Below are 23561 nucleotides of genomic sequence, written 5' to 3'. Positions count from 1 at the left end.
TGGACACTGACTGAGCTGTAATTGAGAAACAAAAGTATCCAGGAAGTAATCCTTGAAGTTGTTGCAAAACTACGCCCCCTTCTGTGTCTTCTCACCACGTGGAAAAGCAAAACGTTCCCATGATGCTTCATCCAATATGGCTGCGCCCGGGCACAAGGCATGTGTGTAAACACAGTTAGTCTATACATTGTCGTTTTCATACAAATTTGAAACGTGGATTACATATATTTTTTTTTAACATACATCAGAAAAATAGACACGTCAAAAATGAAGATCAAATCCAAGTCGTCGTATCATAAATCTGAGAACACATTCAGGGTGAGTGTTGTTGGGAATCTGTGTAGCACAGTTGTTAGCATAGCTAGCGACGACTGCTTAGCTATTGAATTGAAAATAACTAAATATTTGTGAATATGCATAGCTATCTCTCATGCCTGGTTTTCATAATGTCTGAACAGTTTCAAATTAAACATGTTTTCCCATTGCTACGATTAATGAACCAACAAGCGTAGCTGCTTGAATATGTTAAATATCACATGTAGCCTAGCTAGCGAGTCATTTTATTACTGTAACGTTAGTACACAACAGAAAGTAGCTAACTCGATCGTTTGCTTTACAGTTTCTCACGTTTGCTGAAAGGCTTGCCAATGTCAATATCGATGTCATCCATCGCATTGACAGAACTGGAAGTTATGATGAGGTATGCGTTCCCTGTTAGACTGCAGATCCCCTATTAAACTTGTTTAAAATTACGTTTTTGTCGTTGTTAATATCATTCCATGGCATGTAACACTGTTTTCCGTTGTAGGACGTCGACACTTACTTTTCAGAAGGACTGACAAAATGGAGGGACCTGAATTTGACAGAGCATTTCAGTAAGTACATAACTCGTCACACCAAGGAGCTTCACTACTACTATCACATCTGGCCCAATACATGTCCTTGTCAAGCTTCCAAACATGTCCCCATGAGCAGAACCCAGTGACTAATCTAAAAACCTGTTCCTCAGCCACCTTCCTGAGGGAGGTGTCCAACAAGAGCCAGTCCTTCAACCTTCTGGTGTTCCATCAGAGCTCTATCGTGGAGAGCCTGAAGACTCACCTTAGTACCAAGAGCAGCCTTGCCTGCCAGCCTCTACTGGAGTATGTACCTGAGATTACTGTGTGTGTGTGTGTACCTGAGATTACTGTGTGAGGCTGAGGAGGAAGATACAAACTATGAATAGGAATATGTTCTGTAGAATGTTCCCTAAATTTGCCAATAAATAGTGCACACAAGCTTCATATCATGTGGAAACAAATGTCATGGTTGTTCTTCATTGGCAAGCTTGTTGCTTGCAGTGTGTGTGTGCTGCAAATCACAACTTCTTCCTCCGTTATGCATCAGCCTGGTGGTCCAGCTGGCTAGGGACCTCCAGATGGATTTCTACCCCCACTTCCCTGACTTCTTCGTCCTCATCACCTCTCTCCTGGAGACCCAGGACACCGAGATACTGGAGTGGGCCTTCACCTGCCTCTCCTACCTCTACAAGTACCTCTGGAGACTCATGGTCAAGGACATGACCAAGATGTACAGGTGAGACTGGGCCTTAGGCCTACCTGGCTGCAGTAGGAGTAGACAGACGGTGCTAGAAGCTCCAGCGGTATTGTTGTTATCGTCTCCTATCTATGTCATATTGGCATATATTACATCGGTGTTTACTTATCTCTCCTTCTCCCCTACAGCTTGTACAGTACACTGTTGGCACACAAGAAGGAACACATACGAAAGTTTGCGGCAGAGAGTTTTTCTTTTCTGATGAGAAAGGTGTGTTGTGGTCTTACCTAGTTTGACATCCAGTGGCGATGAAATCAGATCTCGTTGAATAAATTGTATTGATACCCGCCAGGTGCCAGATCTTGACGCCCTTCTCAACCACATGTTCCTGGACCTGGAGGAGCACCCTGGGAAGGCAGTGGGGGTGGGACAGCTGCTGTTTGAGATGTGTAAAGGAGTCCGCAACATGTTCCACTCCTGCGCTGGCACGGTGAGTTCATTAGGTTATACAGTAGGAAATAGGAGATTAGACTCTTTGCGAAAAAGGTTAACAAAGTGGAGTCTTATGCATGTATATTCAGTTGAAAGATATTTCATTCACAACCCTTTTCTGTTGTATCCTTCTTCCCTCTCCTCCAGGCCCTCCCAATTGCTCTGAGGAAGCTTGGACCAAGTGCTGACCAGGAAGTATCTCTACCCTGGGATGCTGTCAGAGATGCACTGGATCAAATGGCCCAGGCAGCAGCCAATCACGTAGAGAAAGAGCACTTCCTGGTTCTGTGGGAGTCTCTACAGGTTACGGAGCATTTTTACCTCACAACTGGTTCTGCATAGTGCCAATGTAAACTCTTTGTAGGTCTGTGTGGCTGAATGATGGGTTGTCTTGTCTGTCTCAAGGCCTGTGTGACAGATGGGTTGTTGTCATCTGTCTGTCGGATTATTTGAGTGCTACTGTTCATTATCCTGGTCCAGGGCTGTTTAACTGTGACTGAAGACGTGTCCCGTGTTTTAATCATGTTTTTGTCTTTCTCTAGACGTGTGTGAGTGAGACCCTGCGGAACCTGAATAAGACAGATGTTGATGAGAAGGGTCAGGCCTCCGAGCACTTGGAGCGTCTGCTCTTCATCCTCCATACCCTGGTGGGACACCGCAACGGAGCCAAGATCACCAAGCCAGACGCTGTCTGTCAGGTAGGGCATGAATAAGTAAAACTAAGAATAAGCATAGAGTTTGTTCTGTGTTCAGATGCTGTGTGTATCTCTGTATGTATTTGACAGTCTCCATTTATACGGTATACATTTCAGAAGAAAAAATCAAATCAAAAAAGAAGAATACTTTGTGTCCATTTAATTTTCAGATCACACTTTTGCCTGAACCCAGTTTGGTTTCAAATCTGACTGTTGGTATCATGTGTATTGATTCCTCTGTTTTTGTCCTTCTCTGTGCCTCTGTAGGCAGTTCATGAGTTGCTCCAGACCCCAGCCCTGCCAGGACCCTGCTGTAGGCTCGTGCTACAGATCATCTCCTCTCTACTGCTGGGGGAGAATGTCTCCCTGCCTAACACCCTCACACAGGACACTGTCATAAAGGTGTTCAGCAGTGGGATGGACCAGGGCCTGATACTGGAGTTCACTAAGGAGATGTTCACCATGAAACGGTTTGAACAGGTACATCGACTAATCTTATCAATACACCAGGCAATTTCATCCTAGCTGACTCCGGGCAGAGTAAGCTTCCTTCACTGGACGTAGATAACATAATCTCTCTCTCCTTTCTGCCACTCCATACGTCTCTCTCTCTCTCTCCATCTCTCCTCACCCCTCCCTCTTCTCTCTCTCTCGCTCTCTCTCCAGTTCTTCCTGCCCAGCCTGCTACAGTACCTAGAGGGGTTTTTCTCCAGTCTAGACTCTGTGTCTCGTCACTCTGCCATGGAGGTGCTGGTCAGTCTCATCCTGGCTAAAGCCCCGCCCCCTACAGACGGCTCCATGGCCTTCGAGACCTACCCCCTGGTCTTCACCGGAAAGACCCCCGGTAAGGAGCCAGGTGATGGGACAGAGAAGGTGTCAGTACCAGAGTTGATCCTCTCTCTGATCAGCCTACCGCAGGACCCGACCCAGACCATCACTGACCTGTCCCTGCCCTGGGCAGCCCTGGTCCTCCTGCCCCACCTCAGACCACTGGCAGCAGATTGTGTCGTTCCCAGTCTGACAGCCCTCCTCAATCGCCTGCTACTGAATGTGGAGAGTGAAGCGCTGGGGAAAGGTATGGGCTACCCTTGTTTGCTCTTATCTGATATACAGATGAATGTTGTGTTCCATTCCAATGCACATATTCTAGCTCCTAACCATCCCTCCAGTAGTAACCCAGGAGCTGGTCAAATAAAGATCTCTCCCCTTTTCTGTCCTCCAGGCGGTCTGTTTGTGGCCAGGCAGGCCCTCAGCTCCCTGCTCAGTCTGAATGGATCTGCTGAGGTTCTCTCCCTGGTGCCAGTGGAGCGGGTCAAGCCCATCATCCAGTAAGTACTAAAAGTAGAGAAATATCAACAGCTCTTAGAGACTAGTTCCCATTTAGTGGGAATAACTGCTGTGACCAGAGATAAAGCTTTGGATTGGTACAGTAAATCTGTGTGAGTTTGTTGGTGCCATTTAATGTTTGGTTATATAATCTGGTAACTGGTTTTGTTCTCGTAATTGGTGCACTTTGACCCTGATCAACTTCCTGTGTTTGTGTGTGTGTCACAGGAAGTTCCCTACAGACATGTCGGCTCTGTTGCTAGGAGACCTCTACTACACCCGGCTGTCAGTCAACGGATGCTCCGAGCACCTATCCCACGGTGCACTGCTCGACCTGCACCAGATGCTGCACGTCAACCTATCCTCCAACAGCTCCAAAGTATGGAAGTAGATTTAATTATTTGTTTAGATTGAATTATTTTGGGTACTTTGTTAGTTGTGTTTAAACTGTGACCTAACCCTCTTCACCATGCTTCCTCCCTCAGATCCGCTTGCTGTCACTGAGGATTCTGACCCACTTTGAGGCTGAGCTCAAACCGTCAGAGGTTGGTACAGAACAACCAAATGATGTCTTGTAAATTGATAATTGTGACTTTATTTGCTCAAGTTAATTGAATTTGTTCACATGGCAGAAGGTAATTGAGAGAACTTTCCATTTTGAGCCTAAATGGACAATAATAACACATTTGAACTCTGATTCTCTCTGTGTTCTCAGAGTGAGGAGAGTGTGGAGGTCCAGCCTGTGTTTGCAGTGTGTTTTCAGGCTGAGTTGGTCCCTGCCTCCGTGCAGGACTACAGAGAGAAGCTGCTGCACCTCCGGAAGCTCAGACATGACCTGGTAGAGAGATCACTACCCCGGGGGCCACAAGGGACCTTCCAACAGGTACCTAGAACATCAAACTTAGATTTGGAACCTAAAACGTAGATATGGGAACCTAGATTTCGAACAGGCTTGGGACCTTTGATTAACGTTTGATTATCTTAGTGGATGATTAAGTTACGTTCTGCATCTTCCATTTGCAGGTGCCTCTACGCTATCTTATTTCCATGCTGTTCATCAACTTCAAACCCCTGTGGGACCCAGTCATTGAACTCATAGTGTAAGAGCACACAACCACAATAAATCTAAAGGAACATACTCTGACTTTTTAACCCCCCCCCCCCCAATAACGCAGTTCATCTCTTCCTCGTGTTGTGTCTCTCTCTCCAGGACCCATGCCAGAGGAATGGACAACAAAGACTTCTGGAAGGTCTACCATGAGCAGCTGGAGTTGGTGGCAGGTCTTGCTGGTGAGTGCGTGCTCATTTGTGATCTGTTTTTTTAATGAGCCATTTGTGTCAATGTATAAAACGATCAAGAAAATGTTCTGTCCAACAGAAAAGGAGCTGCGTGAAGGCGACGATGATGATGATGAAGATGGCGGCTCGGTGCTGCAAGGGGAGCCGGGCTGTGATGTCATCGAGAGCGGGGACGTGGGGGTGCTGTTCCTGCAGCGTCTGAAGATGACCTCTGACCCCAGCGAGAGGACAGACTTCACTAACTTCAGGGGCCTGCTGTGGAGGGCCATGGCTCTGGTCCCCGAACGCGTAGAACCACGCAGCAGGGAGCTCAGTCCACTGCTGCTACGATTCATCAGGTTCGTCCTAAACTACACCCTACACACGACTAGATACTGCAGCCTTACACACCACTGCCCTCCTACGGAGAGGAACCTCAGGTCTTTTCATTTTGAGGAGGAGGCGAGGAGACAAGACACAATACATCTAGGAAAGGCTTTTGAGAAAGAGCACCATTGTCCACTCTTAACTGACCCTATGCCCCTCCCCTCTCATGATTGGCAGGAATGAGTTCTACCCAGCTGACCTGCTGGTGGCGCCTACTCAGGACCTGAGGAAGAGGAGCAGTCTTGCTGCCATGGAGGCTAGCATGACGGAAGAGGAGGACGGGGAGGAAGAGGAGAAGGCTAGACCAGAGAGGAAGATGCCACCAAAAAGAGCAGCAGCCAAGTAAGAGATGATCACGTTGATCACATTTTATTTTTGTTCCACAATACATTTCCAGTGCTATTTTTTTTTTAAAGCAAATATAGCATTTTCTAAAGACAATTAATTTCTTTCCCAGGCAACTCATCGCTCACCTGAATGTGTTTGCCAAGTTCACCAACCCTCGCTCTCTGTACCTGGAGAATAGCCTCAATGAGCTGTATACTCAGGTAAACTTACCTCTCTCACCTATCATCATCAAATCTAATTGTATTTGTCACATGCACCGAGTACAACAGGTGTAGACATTCCAGTGAAATGCTTACTTACAAGCCCTTAATCAACAATGCTTTAAGACGTTTTATGAAAAATAAGTGTTGAGTAAAAGAAATTGGAAAATGAAAGTAACAAATAAGTTAATGGCAGCAGTTAAATAACAATAGCTAGGCTATATACAGGGGGTAACGGTACAGAGTCAATGTGCGGGGTCACCGGTTAGTCGAGGTAATATGTACATGTAGGTAGAGTTAAAGTGACTATGCATAGATAATAAACAAAGAGTTGCAGCAGCGTAAAAGAGGGGTCTGGGTAGCCCTTTGATTAGCTGTTCAGGAGTCTAATTGCTTGGGGCTTTTGGACCTAGACTTGGCGCTCCTGTACCGCTTGCTGTGCAGTAGCAGAAAGAACAGTCTATGACTAGGGTGGCTGGAGTCTTTGACAATTTTTAGGGCCTTCCTCTGACACCGCCTGGTATAGAAGTCCTGGATGGCAGGAAGCTTGGCCCCAGTGATGTACTGGGCAGCACACACTACCCTCTGTAGTGCCTTGCGGTCAGAGGCCGAGCAATTGTCATACCAGGCAGTGAGGCAACTAGTCAGGATGCTCTCGATGGTGCAGCTGTAGAACCTTTTGAGGATCTGAGGACCCATGTCAAATCTTTTCAATCTCTTGAGGACGAATAGGCTTTGTTGTGCCCCCTTCACGACTGTCTTAGTGTGTTTGGTCCATGATAGTTTGTTGGTGATGTGGACACCAAGGAACTTGAAGCTCTCAACCTGCTCCACTACAGCCCCGGGGATGGGGGTGTGCTCGGTTCTCTTTTTCCTGTAGTCCACAAACATCTCCTTTGTCTTGATCACGTTGAGGGAGAGGTTGTTGTCCTGGCACCACACGGCCAGGTCTCTGACCTCCTCCCTATAGGCTGTCCCGTTGTTGTCGCTGATCAGGCCTACCAATGTTGTCATCTGCAAACTTGATGATGGTGTTGGAGTCGTGCCTGGCCATGCAGTCCTGAGTGAACAGGGAGTACAGGAGGGGACTGAGCACGCACCCCTGGGCGGCCCCCATGTTGAGGTTCAGCGTGGCGGATGTGTTGTCAGGAAGTCCAGGATCCAGCTGCAGAGGGAGGTGTTTAGTCCCAGGGTCCTTAGCTTTGTAATGAGCTCTGAGGGCACTATGGTGTTGAACACTGAGCTGTATTCAATGAACAGCATTCTCACGTAGGTGTTCCTTTTGTCCAGGTGGGAAAGGGAAGTGTGGAGTGCAATAGAGATTGCGTCATCTTTGGATCTGTTGGTGTGGTATGCAAATTGGAGTGTGTCTAGGGTGTCTGGGATGATGGTGTTGATGTGAGCCATGACCAGCCTTTCAAAGCACAGCATGGCTACAGACGTGAGTGCTACGGGTCGGTAGTCATTTAGGCAGGTTACCTTGGTATTCTCGGGCACAGGGACTATGGTGGTCTGCTTGAAACATGTAGGTATTACAGGCTCGGCCACGGACAGGTTGAAAATGTCAGTTGGTCAGCGCATGCTCGGAGTACACTTCCTGGTAATCGGTCCCTGCGGCCTTGGGAATGTTGATCTGTTTAAAGGTCTTACTCACATCGGCTACTCACATCAATTCACTCTCACTATATGCCTATTTACCCTGCATTAACTGTATACTCAATTAAACATACTTATCTGACCCGTTATCTGCCTATCTACCTAAACAGCAAGTAGTCTCTGTCAGTGTACTGCTATCAGTGTGTGACTGTGTGTCTGTTCAGTTGCTGTGTCACCAGGACCAGCAGATCCAGAGGGCAGCATTGGAGTGTGTTCTGACCTACAAAGACCCCAACGTCCTCCCCTACAAGTAAGTTTGCTCTCTGGCTCGTTTCCGAACGACACTGTCGCGCGACGTCTCGTCTTATCTCTTGTTGTAACATACCTTCAGTCCTTTTACAGTCTGCCAGGCATAGAACGTACTTTCCAAAAGTCCCCATTTAACATTTTTGTTCAGATGATCGGAGTAAGAGTAAGGGATACTGTAATAACCGTTATGGACTCCCGGTCTCTCAATGGGAGTCATTGTTACCAGTGCTGATAGAGATCAGAGACATCACTGGCCCTCTCCGGTTCCACTGAGCAGGAATGTTAACCTCCACCCAGAACCACAGATCTGACGGGAGTTCCTCTATTCACTTCCCTTATTAAACTATCCGTTTACTAACCATCTAACGGCACTGAAAACAGAATGATGGAAGGAAATCAGAGTTGTTCTGTTATTTCATTTCCCATAATGTACCACTGATCTAGTTCACAGAATCAGCCTGGAGACCCTGTGTAGACCCTGTCAACAACATTGCTCTGGTGCCTCTTTGAAGCTGTACAGGCCGATAGGCTTAAAGTTGCTAAAATATCTTGATTCAGTATCTGGTGGCAGGCCATTTGATACACTGTCTTTCTGTGTTTGATGTGATATAGTAATACAATGTCTTCATCTGATGTCTTTTTCTGTCTCTGAAATGTCTTGTGCTTTTGTACCTAATGTCCTGTGCTATTGAATGTCTTTGACGTGACTGTTGTGTTCAGGGAGAATCTGGAGAGGCTGCTGGATGACAAACACTTCAAGGACGAGATCGTCCACTTCAACATCTCAGAGGAGCAGGCCGTGGTGGACGCCTCGCACAGGGCCCAGCTTATCCCGCTGCTTATGAGGTGTGTGTGTGTGCAGTTACTCTCGTTTGTTATTATTCGTGTGTGTGTGTCACATCTTCAAGTGAACTTAAACTTGTGGCCTATTTATGTGTCACCTTTACCACTCCAATATAACCAACCCATCCCCCCCCTCCTCTCCTCTAACCTCTGTAGGGTTCTGTTTGGGCGGATGCGCAGTAAGACTGGCAGTAAGTTCCAGGGCAAGTCTGGCGCCGTGCAGCGTTCCTCCATCGTGCTGAGGTTCCTGGCAGGATGCCAGTCTGAGGAGCTGGGCATGTTCATTGACCTCCTGCTGGAGCCCGTCCGCCACCACGGACAAGGTAGGGCGCCCTCCGCCATGTGATATGCAACCTGTATGGGAGCAGAGTGTTTCTCGTCTTATTCCTCACTGAATGGCTCTGTTGCCCTCTGTCTCATTGGTCTATTCGGCCATTATGTTGTAGCTTTAGCCTAGTTGTGTGTGTGTGTGTGGACTTGTGTTTGTTTTAAAAGTGTGACATACGAACACTTAGAACTCCTTTCTCTCTCTCTTTTTTTCTCCCCCTCCCTCTCTCCAGGTCTGTGTCTAGCTGCAGTAGACAAGGCGATAGCCGAGACGGACCCCTCTGCCGTCCTTCCTCTGGGTCGGCAGCACAGCCTGCTGAACATAGTCAACACAGTCATCAGTAAACTGGGCCACCTCATCCACACACACCTGTCCAAGGTGCTGCAGATCCTACTGTGTGTCACCGCCTCTGTCTCCACCATCCTCAACCAGAGAGAACAGGTATATACACAGCCGGAGGGTCTCACTGTCTCACATAAGCTAAGTAGCCTAGTGGTTAGAGCGTTGGACTAGTAACCGAAAGGTTGCAAGTTCAAATCCCCGAGCTGACAAGGTACAAATCTGTCGTTCTGCCCCTGAACAGGCAGTTAACCCACTGTTCCTAGGCCGTCATTGAAAATAAGAATTTGTTCTTAACTGACTTGCCTCGTTAAATAAAGGTAAAATAAAAAATAAATGTAACAAGAGGCTGCTGGATGAGTAGGAGTGCTGATTTACGTTCAGTTTTGCCTTTTTAGATCACAATTAATATGATTATTTCTACAGGGGGCAACCTGATCCTAGATCAGCACTCCTACTCAGAGAAGCTTGATAATAAGCTCCTGGGTTCTATGCATAGTCACTTTAACTCTACCTACATGTACATATTACCTCGACTAACCTGTGCCCCCGCACATTGACTCTGTACTCGTACCCCCTGTATATAGGCTCGCAATTGTTATTTTACTGCTGCTCTTTAATTATTTTTATTTTTTACTTAACACTTATTTTTCTTTAAACTGCATTGTTGGTTAAGGGCTTGTAAGTAAGCAATTCAATATTGTATTCGGGCGCATGTGACCATTTTTTTTTGATTTGATGTCTCTTGAGAAAAACGTTTAGTAAAGTTTCAAGTCAGTAACTCTGGTCTTGGGCAGGAGCTGCAGTGTAGCCATTGTAGCAGTATGCCGCAGCTCACCCTCTGAGACCTATACTAGAACAGGAGGCTCAGAGAGGCCTGCCCTGGCAGTTGCAGGTGTGAGCATGTATAAAGCATGTTGATGTTCATGTATGATACTGCACACAAACATGAGTTTTTAGGACAAGTCAGTAACTCCTTAAAGTTGTTTTGTTACCTCTTGTTTTTTTTAATAATCTTTGCAGGTGAAAGGCTAAAAATAGATAAACAGGTTTTAAAAACTCCTCAATGTTTTTTTTCTCTCTCTCTGCCCAGTTAAAGGCAGGCTGTATCGCTCCTCTGAAGAACCTGAGGCGCCTGGGGGTCCTGAGGATCCAGGACTTCTTTGATGGCTTCGACTCGTACAGCTTCACCCCAGATGAGCTAGATGCCGTCTTCCAGGCTATCGTCTGGCCCCAGGTCTGCCGTCTGGCAACAGAGAGCCCCTACTCCCCCACCCCCCTCCTCAAACTCATCCACGTCTGGAGCAAGAATGCCAGGTAAGCTTATCAAACAGTCTTTGTGTTGAGACTTCAGCTACACTAAGGCCAAGTCCTTTCACAATGAGATCACTATATTAATGGGAGAATGTTTCTGGCAACAGTCCCGTTTCCAGTATGGAACTAGGAGGAATTTGCCATGACCCAGTGGTAGGTGACAGATTCAACCCGCCTGAAAGTGGCCACCTTCTTTCCTCTCCTCCTCTCTCAGGTACTTCCCCCTCCTGGCCAAGCTGAAGTCCGGTCACCCGGAGTGTGACGTCCTCCTCAACGTGTTCGCCCTGCTCTCCGCCAAGAATGTCTCCACCCAGACCGTTGCCATGGTGATGGACATCGCCGAGTCCTTGGTGGCCACGAAGGACCTTCTGGTTTCGGAGGGTGAGGAGGCGGAGCTGAGCGTCAACGGCAGTGTGTTCCCCCAGCCACCAGAGGGAGCCTACGTCTCTTCGGGTGAGGCCTATGGACAACGTATAGAATACGCAAATGCAATGTTTACAGGGCCACTGCTAGAATATGCAAATGCTACTAATAAAAGTAAATACTAAACAGTATAACGATGGACCAGACTATGGACCAAAACTATGGGCTCTAGTCGGTATAAGCAAATGCAAAATGGGTTGTATACAAAGTTTAACGTTTGTAATAAATACAAAAATCCTTGTAATAATAGCAAATGCAAAGCGTGCACATTGATAAAAGTGCAGAAATGAATGGTTTGTTTGTGTTGTTCAGAGCATCTGACCCAGGGTGCCAGGCTGCTCCTGCCTCACATCTCCACCCTGCTACAGTACCTCAGTGGCATCGTACGCAACTCTGTCAGACTCAAGAAGAAGAAGTTTAGATCCCAGGTGGCCAAGGAGCTCAGAATCCTCTCAAAGTAAGTCCTTCGCTCCTCACATCCTTCTGCGTCCTGTATGAAGCGTTGACCACTGTGCTGTGGTGACGTTCTGACTTTGTGATCATTGTAGACCAGGGCTCTCCAACCCTGTTCCTGGAGAGCTACTGTACCGTCCTGGAGGCTTTCACTCCAACCCCAGTTGTTTACTAAGCTGACTCCGCTTATCAACCACCTAGTTATTAGAATCAGATGTGCTAGATTATGTTTGGAGCGAAAACCTACAGGACTGCAGCTCTCCAGGAACAGGGTTGGAGAGCCCCGTTGTAGACAGTCGAATATCTCTAATGCCAACTGATCGTAGATGGCGTATTCTAGCCTCTGCTCTTTGTGATCTTATCACAGCTCTCCTTCTCAGGTTTACGGTCGTTGTATGGTGATGATGATAGTTATGGTTTCTACAGGCTAATGTGATGATCTCTCTCCTCTCCAGGCTCAGCAGGTTTGTGAGTGATAAGGACCAGAGCTCAGTGCTCATCCGCCTGCTGCTGCCATACCTCCAGAAGGGCCGCAACCCACAGGTACAACAACGTGTTACTGTTCTAGTGATATGTTAAGTCTGTGTTGTGGTTATTTGTTTATGCGTTCGTGCCGTATTGGATTGTTCGAAGGTAACGTCATGCCAGGTTGCGTAATGTTACGGTTGTGATACGTTATGCCATGGTATGTGTTACATGAGCTCCCACTCATTATTGATATGTCATTTCCTTGCGTTGTGGTAGGTTATATGTTATAACGTTACACTCATGAGTATTTGCCGTGTAGCTCAGTTGGTAGAGCACAGCTCTTGCAGCGCCAGGGTTGCCGGTTCGATTCCCACCGGGGACCGGTACGAAAATGTGTGCACTCACGACTGTAAGTTCGTCTGGATAAGAGCGTCTGCTGAATGACTCGAATGTAAATGTATTTCCCTTCCCTTGTTTTTCAGGAGACCGAGATTGACATCCTGGCTACAGTCCAGAACCTGCTGAGACAGTGTTCTAATCCCGCCTCCTTCCTCAAGCCTATCAGTCGACTGTTCTCCATCCTCCACAACAAGCTGCCCAGGCAGGCCCTCACCTCCGTCTTCCAGGTAGGACCTCAAGCCCCCGTAGCCTGACTCTGGATGTGTGTGTGTGTTCTGTTGCGCTCGCTCATTTTCACATCTTTAGCTGCTGAAGCCGGGCCTTACATGCTTCCCGCTACTCATATCTAGTGGTCCGTATGATGTGAATAGCAGAACGTTTACCTGTGTTACTGTCTCCCAACAGACTCTGGGAGAACTGGATAGGGGACTGAAGTACATCACAGATACAGCTGCTAAGGTAAGGCTCGAAAAACCACACACACACAGGACCAAACAACCCGTGTTTATCACACACACAGCCATGTATAACCATCGGCCCTTTCTCTCCCTCCAGTTGAATGCGTTTGACAGTCGTCACCTGGACGAGGTGTACTTCGACGTGCGTCTCACAGCCTTCCAGGAGGCCACCAGGAGGATCAACGACATGGACACGCTGGATATGAACTTCATCTACACCATGATGCACAACTGTTTCGCCTCCTTCGAGGTGAGACCCAACACACGCACGAGCAAACACACAGGAGAGATCAGACACTACAGATGGGGGTTGCGCTGCAGTCTGGTGTCTTGACTATTGCGTCGACTTTGGTAGTATTTTGGAACGCTCCCGTCTTATCTTAGATGTCAATAAATGTATCCGTATGTAGCTTTTGACAAAACATTTGTGTCGCATATTGCTTAACATGTGTCCGTGCATGTCTGTGATTTTTGCTCTTGATTTATTTGACGAGTTGTGGAAATAATTGAATCTTCAAAGGAATATTAACAGCATTGTAATTCGTCCATTCATTAAATTCAACCTTCTTCCTTCCTGTGTTGTAGATTGGAGACATGTCCCTGGCAGACAACGCCACCTTGTGTCTGTCTGCTGTCCTTACACGTCTGGCTGCAGTGGGTCGTGGAGAGGAGGACTACAAGGAGATAGTACAGTACACCATACTGGACGCAGTCAGGAAAGGACTGAGGAGCAAGACTGAGGTTAGTACACACACACACGCAGACACACACACACACACACACTAAAGTGAACTTGGGTCCAGTGTGTGTCTCCTGTGTTCTCAGAGTGTGCAGCAGGACTACACCACAGTGCTGGCGTGTCTGGTGAAGACCTTCCCCACCCGTAGAGACTTCAGAGATCTGGTGCAGCTCACCGACTACAACGACCCCGAGTCTGACTTCTTTGAACACATGAAGCACATCCAGGTAAGACTTCAGTCACTGTTCCAATATTCACACCGGCACACTCCATGGATTGTAGCAACGTGTTGGGCGTGCGTTCTAAGTGGTATGCTGGTATAGATTTCGGAACATAGGAGTTGTCCCTGGGAAAATGCACCGTTTCAACTGGTTTCGGGGCAACTTGGATTGTAGCCGTACAGCCGGCGCCCTTCAAATGAGTCAGGACGCGTGGCGTTCAGCCCAGTGCTTAATGTTGTGTCTCTCAGATCCACCGTAGAGGTCGCGCTCTGAGGAAGTTCGCCAAGCAGCTGACGGAGGGTACGGTTGTGATGTCATCACGTTCCCTCCAGACCTACATCATGCCCTACGCCATGACTGCCCTCTTCGACGAGAAGATGCTCAAGGTCAGTTACACAACACACTGAATAATGTTGTCCTTCATTCTGGTGTGTGTGTGTGTGTGTGTGTGTGTAGCCTGTGTGTGTGTGTAACCTGTGTGTTTCTCTCTGTCCTGCAGAACGAGGGTATGACGTCAGCCTCAGTAGAGGTGATAGGAGCAGTGTGTAGGAGACTGACCTGGTCTAAATACCTCTACTACCTTAAACACTTTGTTCACATACTGCAGACTGGACAGGCTGAACAGAAACTGGCTGTCAGGTAGGTGTCTGTGTGTATCAGAGGGTGATATACATGTTTGTTTTCCAGTAGCACTGTTGTCTCATACCTGTGTCCATCCACAGTCTGTTGGTGACTGTTCTGGAGGCGTTCCACTTTGACAATGACACTCTGGAGAGAGAAATGGAGGCCGCTAAGACCAGGGCCAAACAGGGTGAGTGAACAGACTGGATATCGGTGACCAAGAGGTCCCAATGAAGTAGATTATGATTTCCGTCCCAAGCGTGTGATATATTGATCGATGTTGCCTCTTTCTGTTTAGTTGTGAGCACTGTCGTTGATGAAGAAGGTGACGAGGAAGAGGTGGCAGCTGTCGAATCAGAGGAGAGTGACACTGAGGAAGCCATGGAAACTGAAACTGAAACCGACACGAAAACAACCACCATAGACACGGCCGAGGTTGTTACTATGGAAACGGGCGCCGCTGAGACCGTTGAGGGTGTTGCTATGGAAACGAACACCACAGAATCTACAGCGGAGCCTAAAGCTGTTCCGGTGAGGAAGCCGAACCCCTCCACTAGAGCCCCTGCGGCTCCCAGTGGATTACCCCAGAGCAAAGCAGAGCTGGAGGCCCTCATCACCTCTATCCATGCCACTGTTCAAAATGCTGTCCTGCCCAGGCTACACAAGTGTCTGACCGCCAAGGTACACACACGCTCAAACACACACCAGTTGTACTCGCTGTCAGGGATCTTTTGGAATGTGTCACCAATGCATGTTTAGTATTGTCGCAGAGTGATGACATCGTGTGTGTGTGTAGGTGAAGCGAGATGAGGAGTGCAAGGCGGTAAGGTCTAAGGACGTGAAGGAGGAGGAGGTGGCCAGAGTTCCTATAGCCTTCGCCATGGTCAAACTGATGCAGACACTACCCACGACTGTCATGGACGTCAACCTGCCTGGGTATGTATACCCAGTTAATGTAAACAATGTGGCACACCCTGTACATGTGGCTGTATCGCGTGTGTGTCGGTGTGTGCGTCCGTGTCTCTGGGAGTGTGTGTGTGCGCAGTATATAATAAACACTGTGTGTGTTGACAGCATCCTGATGAAGATGTGTGTGCTGCTGAGGAATCGTTTCCAGGAGATCAGAGACGTGGCTCGTAACACCCTGATTAAGATCGTCGAGACTCTGGGGGTCAAATACCTGCAGTACCTACTGAAGGAGATGAAGTCCATTCTGGTTAAGGGCTACCAGGTGAACACTACAGCTGAATAGGTTCCTCTGTCTTGTCGTACAGATGGACCTAAGCACTGGTCTCAGACCTTGGGTACGGGGTACGGGGCCCAGGTATGCGTCCCAAATGGCCTCTGGTCAAGTAGGGCACTACAAATGGAATAGGGTGCTATTTGGGAGGCTACTCCAAGACTACTGTTACGGTGCCTAGTGAAAGTCTAAAAAGGGGATAGCTTTATTTTTCAGTGGGATAATTACATACATTTTTATGCCAAAGACACACCAGAATGGGTTTCCTGTAGGTGTTGAGTGGTCCAGTCTCAGTTCTAACTTAAATTTATTTGGATGTCAGAGAAAAGGTCATTGCTGTTCATAAATGATTTCCAACCAAATTTACTGAGCAAGTTTGACAAAAACAATGGATATATGTTGCCCTAAGAGTTGAATGATTTATACTTGTACTGCCTGTCGAAGCTGCTTCCACCAAGTATAAACTCTGGGGTGTGAACATATATGCAATTAAGACGTTAGATAAAAAATAAACTTTCTAAATGTGGAGAGGGTTGTGTAGATCGGTAGGGAAAAAAATCTAATGTCGTCCATTTTTTATTGTTTTACACTACCGACTGTGTATGATTTTGAGACTGAGACTCCATCTCTGTCTGTGTAAATGTATTCAATCATTAAGTGAATTATTCTAAATGATCTGACTTTGTTTTGATCCACTGACTCTCTCTCGCTCAGGTCCATGTGTTGACGTTCACCGTGTACCAGCTCCTGTCTCACCTCGCCCCTATCCTGAAGCCTGGAGACTTGGACCACTGCATGGGCATGCTAATAGATGTAACGATTCTAACCTATACATGTCCATTTGTGTGTGTGTTTGTATGTTTATGCAGGTTTGTGTGTTTGTCCGTGCGTGTTTGTGCCCATATATATATATGTATGTGTATATGTATATATGTGTCTATATATGTATGTGTATATATGTGTGTGTGTGTGTGTGTGTGTGTGTATATATATATATATATATATGTGTGTGTGTGTATATATATATGTGTGTCACTGTGCATAATCCATTTTGATACACAAACTAGCCAGCTCTCCTTTCACACGTCTCATACATCCACCATTGTTCCACTCCTCTCCTGTAGATCTTCAACAACGAGCTGTTTGGTGCAGTGGCTGAGGAGAAGGAGGTGAAGGGGATCGTCTCTAAGCTGATGGAGGCTCGCCACAGTAAGAGTATGGACTCCTATGAGTTCCTGGGCCAGTACTCTGGCAAGGACAGAGTCATACAACTCATACTGCCAATGAAAGATGTAAGTATCACTTAGATGTGTCTGAAATTCCTCAGATAGCAGGGACATCAACAGATTACTCTGCAAACGGTGTGTATGTGACTTTATTTATCTCTCGCTCTCTGTCTCTCTCTCTCTCTGTCTCCACCTCTCTCTCTCTGTGTCTCTGTCTGTCTCTAGATCCTGGAGAACACAGCCAATCTGAAGACAGCCCGTCGTGCCCATGCAGTGTTGAAGAGGATAGTGTCAGGTCTACTGGTGAACCAAGCCATGGACCATCAGGCTATACTACTGCTCAGCCACGGCCTGGTCTCAGAGAGTCTGCCCCTCGTCACCAAGCGGAACAAGTATGTACAAACTCACACTGCATGCATGCTCCCTTCTCCTTGCTCTGTCTCACTGAGTCTCACGCAAATATTTGACGTTGTGTCTATATTTGTGTGTAGGGACAAAAAGCCCCAGGCGCCCCCGGACCCTCGCCTGCCTCCTCCCAGCTGTCTCCTCTTGCCCCCCACCCCAAAGAGAGGAGGACTTAAAGCCCTCGTCAGCAGCCGCACCAACATGCACATCCTAGTGGACACTGGACTCCGGGTAAACCAACCGAGCTACCCTCCCTAAAACTTTCTCACAGGCTTATACACAGTTTGACTAGAAGATGAAATAGTGTTTTGCGGCAGGCAGGCATTAAGATAAACAACGGACCAGTCCCGTGAACAGATAGTAACCCATGGCTGAATAGTGGTTTACTGTTCATTCATCTGTGGTCAGTTGAATGTTGGTTGACTGTTGTCGCTCCTTCTCTGTCTAGCTGCTCCATATGAGTCTGAAGAAGTCCAAGGTTAACTCCTCTGAGGCCTCTGCTCTTGAGATGCTGGATCCCTTCTTTGCTCTGCTACTAGACTGTCTCAACTCCATGCACGTCAAGGTCAGTAGTGTGTGTGTGTGTGTGTGTGTGTTGAGAAGTGTGTGTGTCTGTATCTGAGTGTATTTCTCTCTCTCCGTGCCTCCAGGTGATAACAGAGGCTCTCTTAGCTTTTACGTTCCTGTTGCGGTTCCCCCTGCCAGCTGTAGAGCAGAATGCAGGCCAGCTCACTAAGCAGCTGTTTGTCCTGCTCAAAGACTACTCCAAGGCTGGCGCTGCCCGCGGAGAGAACTTCCAACTCGTCCAGAACTGCTTCAAGGTAGCACAAGTGTTTGTTTCTATCCTGGAAATGGTTGAATGAATACATTTTAATATAGTATCAATTATAAACGGGGCCGTTCGTGCCCTGGATTCTGATTGACTGAAAGCCGTGGTATATGAGACATTGTAAACTGGGTGGTTCAATCCATGAATGCTGATTGGCTGACAGCCGGGGTATAACAAAACTTCTTTTTACTGCTCTAATTACGTTGTTAACCAGTTTATAATACCACTGCTAAGGACTGTGTCCAGGCACTCCGGGTTGCGTCGTGCTTAAGAACAGCCCTTAGCCGTGGTATATTGGCCATATACCACACCCCCTCAGGCCTTATTGCTTAAATATACCACGGGTATGACGACTTGTTTACTGTTCTAATTATGTTGGTGACCAGTTTATAATAGCAATAAGGCCTTCCGGGCACACACACCCACCCCCCCCCCCCCCCCCCCCCCCCCCCCAAGGTGCCTTATTGCTTAAATAAAATATAAACAGTACATTCATTCCGCAATGCAAAAACATGCCATGTTTTAATGATTTGAAATGTGGCTATGACAAATAATTGAATGATCCTTCTTTTCGCTGTCAGTCCATCACCATCCTAGTAAAGACCACGAAGGCACACAAGATAACTGAGACGCAGCTGCAAGTGCTGCTGGGATACGCCGAGGAGGACATTTATGACCAGTCACGTCAGGCGACAGCCTTCGGTCTGCTAAAGGTAGCCGTCGCCCTCCCCTCTCCACCTGTCCAAATCTAGGAGAGAGATGGAGTTGAAGACCATACTTTATTGCTACTGCTAATGCATCAGACCCCAACATTTTCTATACCTTTATTTAACCAGACATATAGATGTATTTGCATTCAAAGTGTATAATGAAATTCTTCATCTGTCCTCCTCTGTACTGTATCCTCTCTATCTTCCCCTACAGGCCATCCTGTCCAGGAAGCTGGTAGTACCAGAGATGGAAGAGCTGATGAAGAAAGTGGCCAAGCTGTCTGTTACCGGGCAGAACGGCATGATCAGGGTCCAGTGCAGACATGTACGGTTTTGTTTCTTTTTATATTCATTTTTAAACCTGTATATTACCATTTGCATTTTATTTTTGAGGGTGCCTTGTTAAAACAGTGATTTAACTGTGCTTAATTAAGGCAACACATTTTTGCATTTTTAGATTCTTATTTGAGTTTTTTCACCTGTAGATTTACCAGAAGTATATCCTGGATTATCCTCTGGGGAAGAAACTCAGATCACATCTGGACTTCATCGTGGCCCAGCTCAGGTAGGATATATTTGTGTTTAAAGGGATTCGTTATTTTAGATGTAAGTCTAAAAGTTTGTAACTTTTGATACTAATCTCTCTCTGTGTTAGTTATGAGTTTGACACAGGAAGAGAGGCTGCTCTGGAGATGATGGCCTATATCTTCCAGACCTTCCCTCAGGTATCCACAACAATCCTCCTGACACACACATCCCATAAGTTAGAGTTGCAGTAACTCTGGTCGCTTTCTATACCCACTGTTCCTGGTAGAAGTCGCCTATAGAAACAGATCCCACATGCTAACCATTAGAGGGAATAAACTCAAAACTGACCTTAGATCAGTCCTTTGGGACAACCTAATTCTACTCCTGTGTGTAACTGATTCGTCTCTGTCCTAGAACCTGCTGCTGCAGCACAGTGGGTTGTTCTTCGTCCCTCTGGCACTGGCCATGGTGAACGATGACTCGGCTCGCTGTAAGAAGATGGCCGCCGTGGCCATCAAATCACTGCTGAGTCAACTGGACCAGCAACACCAGAACACCCTGTTCACCCTGGTCAACGCTTGGCTGTCTGGAGACAAGGTATGGACGCACACACACACATTAGTCTTGTCTTTCTCTACGGGTCTAATAAAGCAATGTAAATGACTGATGAAGTGCAAATAAAGGAAAGGAGGGAAATCCACTTTAGACTATTGAGATGCACCCCATGTCCTCCTGCTGTAACCTCTGACCCCTACCCCCAGGTGTCTCTGCGTCGTCTGGGGGCCCAGGTGTGTGGCCTGTTTGTGGAGGTAGAGGGGGTTCAGTTTGGCCGCCGTTTAGATGCCCTGCTGCCCCTCATCGAGAAAGAGATTCACCCCGACAACTTTGAAGACGTGAGTCGAACATGAACTATTTTATCTAAACTATGTGAACAGTTACACTTTCGAAAGCATTACCTAAGCATTTTGTATTTGATTGACTATTTTCTATAGCCTGTGCTAACAGCTGCTCTATATCTGTGTGTCTGTCAGATTGAGGAGGAGCAGGATGAGAAGGCAGCAGACAGACTGCTGTTCAGCTACCTCACCCTGGTCACCAAACTCACCAAGGACTGTAGCCTACTGGAGCTCAGCAAGCCTCAAGACACACTCACTAACATCCTGGGTAAGACACTACTACCTCTAGCCTGGATCCACGTCTGTTTGTGCGGTCTTGCCATGTCGTAGATCAAACATCACGTATCTATCAGATGGGCCCAGTCTGAAAATCACCTCCGGCATCTCCGTTGTCTGGGGTGAGATAAATAGGCCTACAGTACTGTGGTATGTTAAGCTTATTGCCTGCTCTGTATAGCAGTGTGATTAAACCCATGTGCCGACACGTTTTCCCCTGAAATGTCTCTCTTGTTCTATGGGTTGATGATAAAGTCTAGAACCTATAGATCTACATCAATTCATCGATCGTTGAATGTAATATTTTACCCTCTTAACTGCTGACTTCCCCTTTGTGTAACGGAGCAATGCGTTCCCCCCACCAGGTCATGTTGAGACCCACCTGCGTTACCCTCACTGTTGGGTGTGGTTGACCGCCTCTCAACTGTTTGGTCAGCTGTTTGCTGCCCACCGGCCAGACCAGCTGGTTGCCCGCTGGAGAGAGGAGACCACAGAGAAGGGCAGTGCCAACAACACCACCGCACCAGAACCTGTGGCGACCACGTTCCTTACTACCAACCTAGACAAGAAGGTGAGACGGGTCTGAACATCACTTAACCAAAGATGCAGACCGATGACTTGACCTGCTTAGAGTGACCAAGGTCAAACGTGTCATCTAGATGGGCGGAACAGGGAGAACAACTTTTTGGGGGTTTGAATAACTGAATGCGTTGTATTGTAAACAAGGGTGTGACTCAAGTGATGTTTAGCGATACTGATTTATGTGTCTTTTACCTGGCGTCCCCCTCTCCTTCCCTCCACCAGATGAGAGAGTTGGTCCTGACTTTCTGTCACCAGCTCCAGTCGAAGTACCTGGACACGTCAACGGGAGAACAGGTAAGGACGGCGATATTACACTGATGATGTTGCAAACAGACTATTTAAGTCTGAGGTGTCACCCGTCAGGCAGTAGTTCGATTGACAGGTTGGATGGTCTCGTCTGCCGTTCCCCAGGTGATCAAGAACCTGCTGTTCGTCGCCAAGGTGATTTACCTGATCTCACCTGAGTCTGAAATCACACCTGCCCGGGAAGTAGAGGAGGAAGAAGAGATGGAGAACGGAGGAGAGAGGGAGAACAATGGAGAGGATGACGAAGGAGAGAAAGGTGATGGAGAAAAAGAGGAAGAGAAGCAGGAAGAGGAGGATGAGAAGGATGATCGTCCTCCATCCTTACTGTGGATGATGAAGAAGCTGTCTCTAATGGCTAAGAGGGAAGCTGCAGACACGCCCAAGATACCCCTCAAGGTACACACAAACACGTGGTCCTTTTATATATTTTCCCAACACCACTGCTTATTTACTGATGGTGAGTTGATGAATACCTGCAATAAATGTTTGTATTGTTATTTGTCGTTTCTCTCCCCCCATAGAGAACATGTGTGTTTAAGTTCCTGGGGGCTATAGCTGTGGACCTGGGTAAAGACAGGCTGGGTCCTTACCTCACCACCATCATCGCTCCTCTCTACAGAGAACTGGACAGCACCTATGCAGACCAAGGTAGCGTACTGTAATACTGTCCTCATCATTTAATAACAGCTACGAGGATCAACACAACACTGTCATCTTCCTCTCCCTTTCACCACTCCTCAAATTCATAACTAGGCTCTCTCTGGCCTTTCAGTTTTCTCCCTGTTCTGTGTGCTTATTGTCTGACTGCTCTCTCTTGTTATTCTGTGTAGTTCTCTTCCGACTGATCCCTCTGTAGGTGTTGGTCACAGAGATGCATAAAATGAGTGCTCTATTTAATGAGACGTTTTACTCCCCAGACCCTACCCTGAAAAACCTGTCCCAGGAGCTGATAGAGCTGTTGAAGAAGCAGGTGGGGCTGCAGACCTTCTCCCTGGCCTTCTCAGCCGTTCAGAAGTATGCCTCACAGAGGAGGGCCAACCGCAAGAAACACAAGGCTATACAGGTTTGTACTCTATGGCAGGGGTTCTCAAACAGAACACAATTCGAGTTGAGATAAAAATAGCATACATTCGGACTTTGGCAGTGCTCGTTAACTGCAATTCTACAGATTGTCATGTGGCAGACTTTTTTTTTAATAGAAAAGGTATTGTTGAAAAATATAACATTGGTGGATACCAATATCCCTGTTACCCACAAATTGTAGATTAATATTACACCCTGAACTTATTCCTCAGATATAATTAATCTGTATTTACATGTTTTGACAACCTGCAATCTTTGAGCTAGTGATACAATACATCAGACACTGTTTATCATAATGGTAGGGTAATGTTGGATACCAAGCATCTCACCTTTTACTCTTCTCTCTCAGGCGGTGGCTAACCCTGACATCGCAGCCAGGAAGAAGCTGAAGAAACACAAGAACAAGATCGAGGCCAAGAAGAGGAAGATTGAGTTCCTGAGGCCTGGCTACAAAGCCAAGAGACAGAGGAACTCACTCAAGGACTTGGCGATGGTGAAATGATGTTATTATCCATTATATAGCAAGGATGGATGAGAAGACCAGGCAATCATGTCCTGCTTAATGCAGGAGCTGACAGTCGCAAGCCACCTCTGTATGTATTCTCAGTCAAGGATTTGATATGCTTGTGCAGTTAAATGTAACTTTTTTAATTAAAAATAAGTGCTACTTTCTTTGAACAGTTGAATATTGCTTATCTTGGGTGGGA

At 47.0% G+C, this 23561-nt stretch overlaps 1 protein-coding gene and 1 non-coding gene across 2 annotated transcripts; both read left to right on the top strand.

Annotated features, from left to right (window-relative positions):
• Positions 1-176: 176 nt before the first annotated feature.
• On the top strand, positions 177-23532 carry utp20 (UTP20 small subunit processome component). Its single transcript, XM_038995330.1, has 58 exons — positions 177-318; positions 620-700; positions 809-875; positions 1010-1142; positions 1387-1575; positions 1725-1806; positions 1889-2026; positions 2176-2331; positions 2571-2726; positions 2991-3203; positions 3390-3798; positions 3946-4051; positions 4278-4428; positions 4535-4594; positions 4765-4932; positions 5073-5149; positions 5260-5339; positions 5428-5686; positions 5892-6056; positions 6172-6262; positions 8083-8168; positions 8888-9013; positions 9167-9333; positions 9571-9779; positions 10771-10994; positions 11206-11444; positions 11727-11871; positions 12323-12410; positions 12818-12961; positions 13140-13193; positions 13290-13442; positions 13778-13933; positions 14018-14158; positions 14401-14538; positions 14652-14791; positions 14875-14963; positions 15072-15454; positions 15570-15709; positions 15848-16004; positions 16728-16826; positions 17138-17305; positions 17465-17631; positions 17731-17875; positions 18093-18209; positions 18295-18465; positions 19055-19186; positions 19398-19508; positions 19669-19748; positions 19839-19908; positions 20126-20308; positions 20473-20604; positions 20743-20875; positions 21249-21454; positions 21688-21759; positions 21877-22167; positions 22293-22419; positions 22689-22834; positions 23204-23532. Exons 1-58 carry the CDS (start codon positions 268-270, stop codon positions 23354-23356), a joined length of 8514 nt encoding a protein of 2837 aa, XP_038851258.1. The 5' UTR covers positions 177-267; the 3' UTR covers positions 23357-23532.
• On the top strand, positions 20967-21094 carry LOC120050185. The gene has a single exon (XR_005477186.1). It is a non-coding gene; the product is annotated as a small nucleolar RNA ACA64 (small nucleolar RNA).
• Positions 23533-23561: the final 29 nt, after the last annotated feature.

Source organism: Salvelinus namaycush, chromosome 6 (assembly GCF_016432855.1).
Source record: "Salvelinus namaycush isolate Seneca chromosome 6, SaNama_1.0, whole genome shotgun sequence".
Lineage (NCBI taxonomy): Eukaryota > Metazoa > Chordata > Actinopteri > Salmoniformes > Salmonidae > Salvelinus > Salvelinus namaycush.
This window is presented reverse-complemented; position numbering and strand designations above follow the sequence as displayed.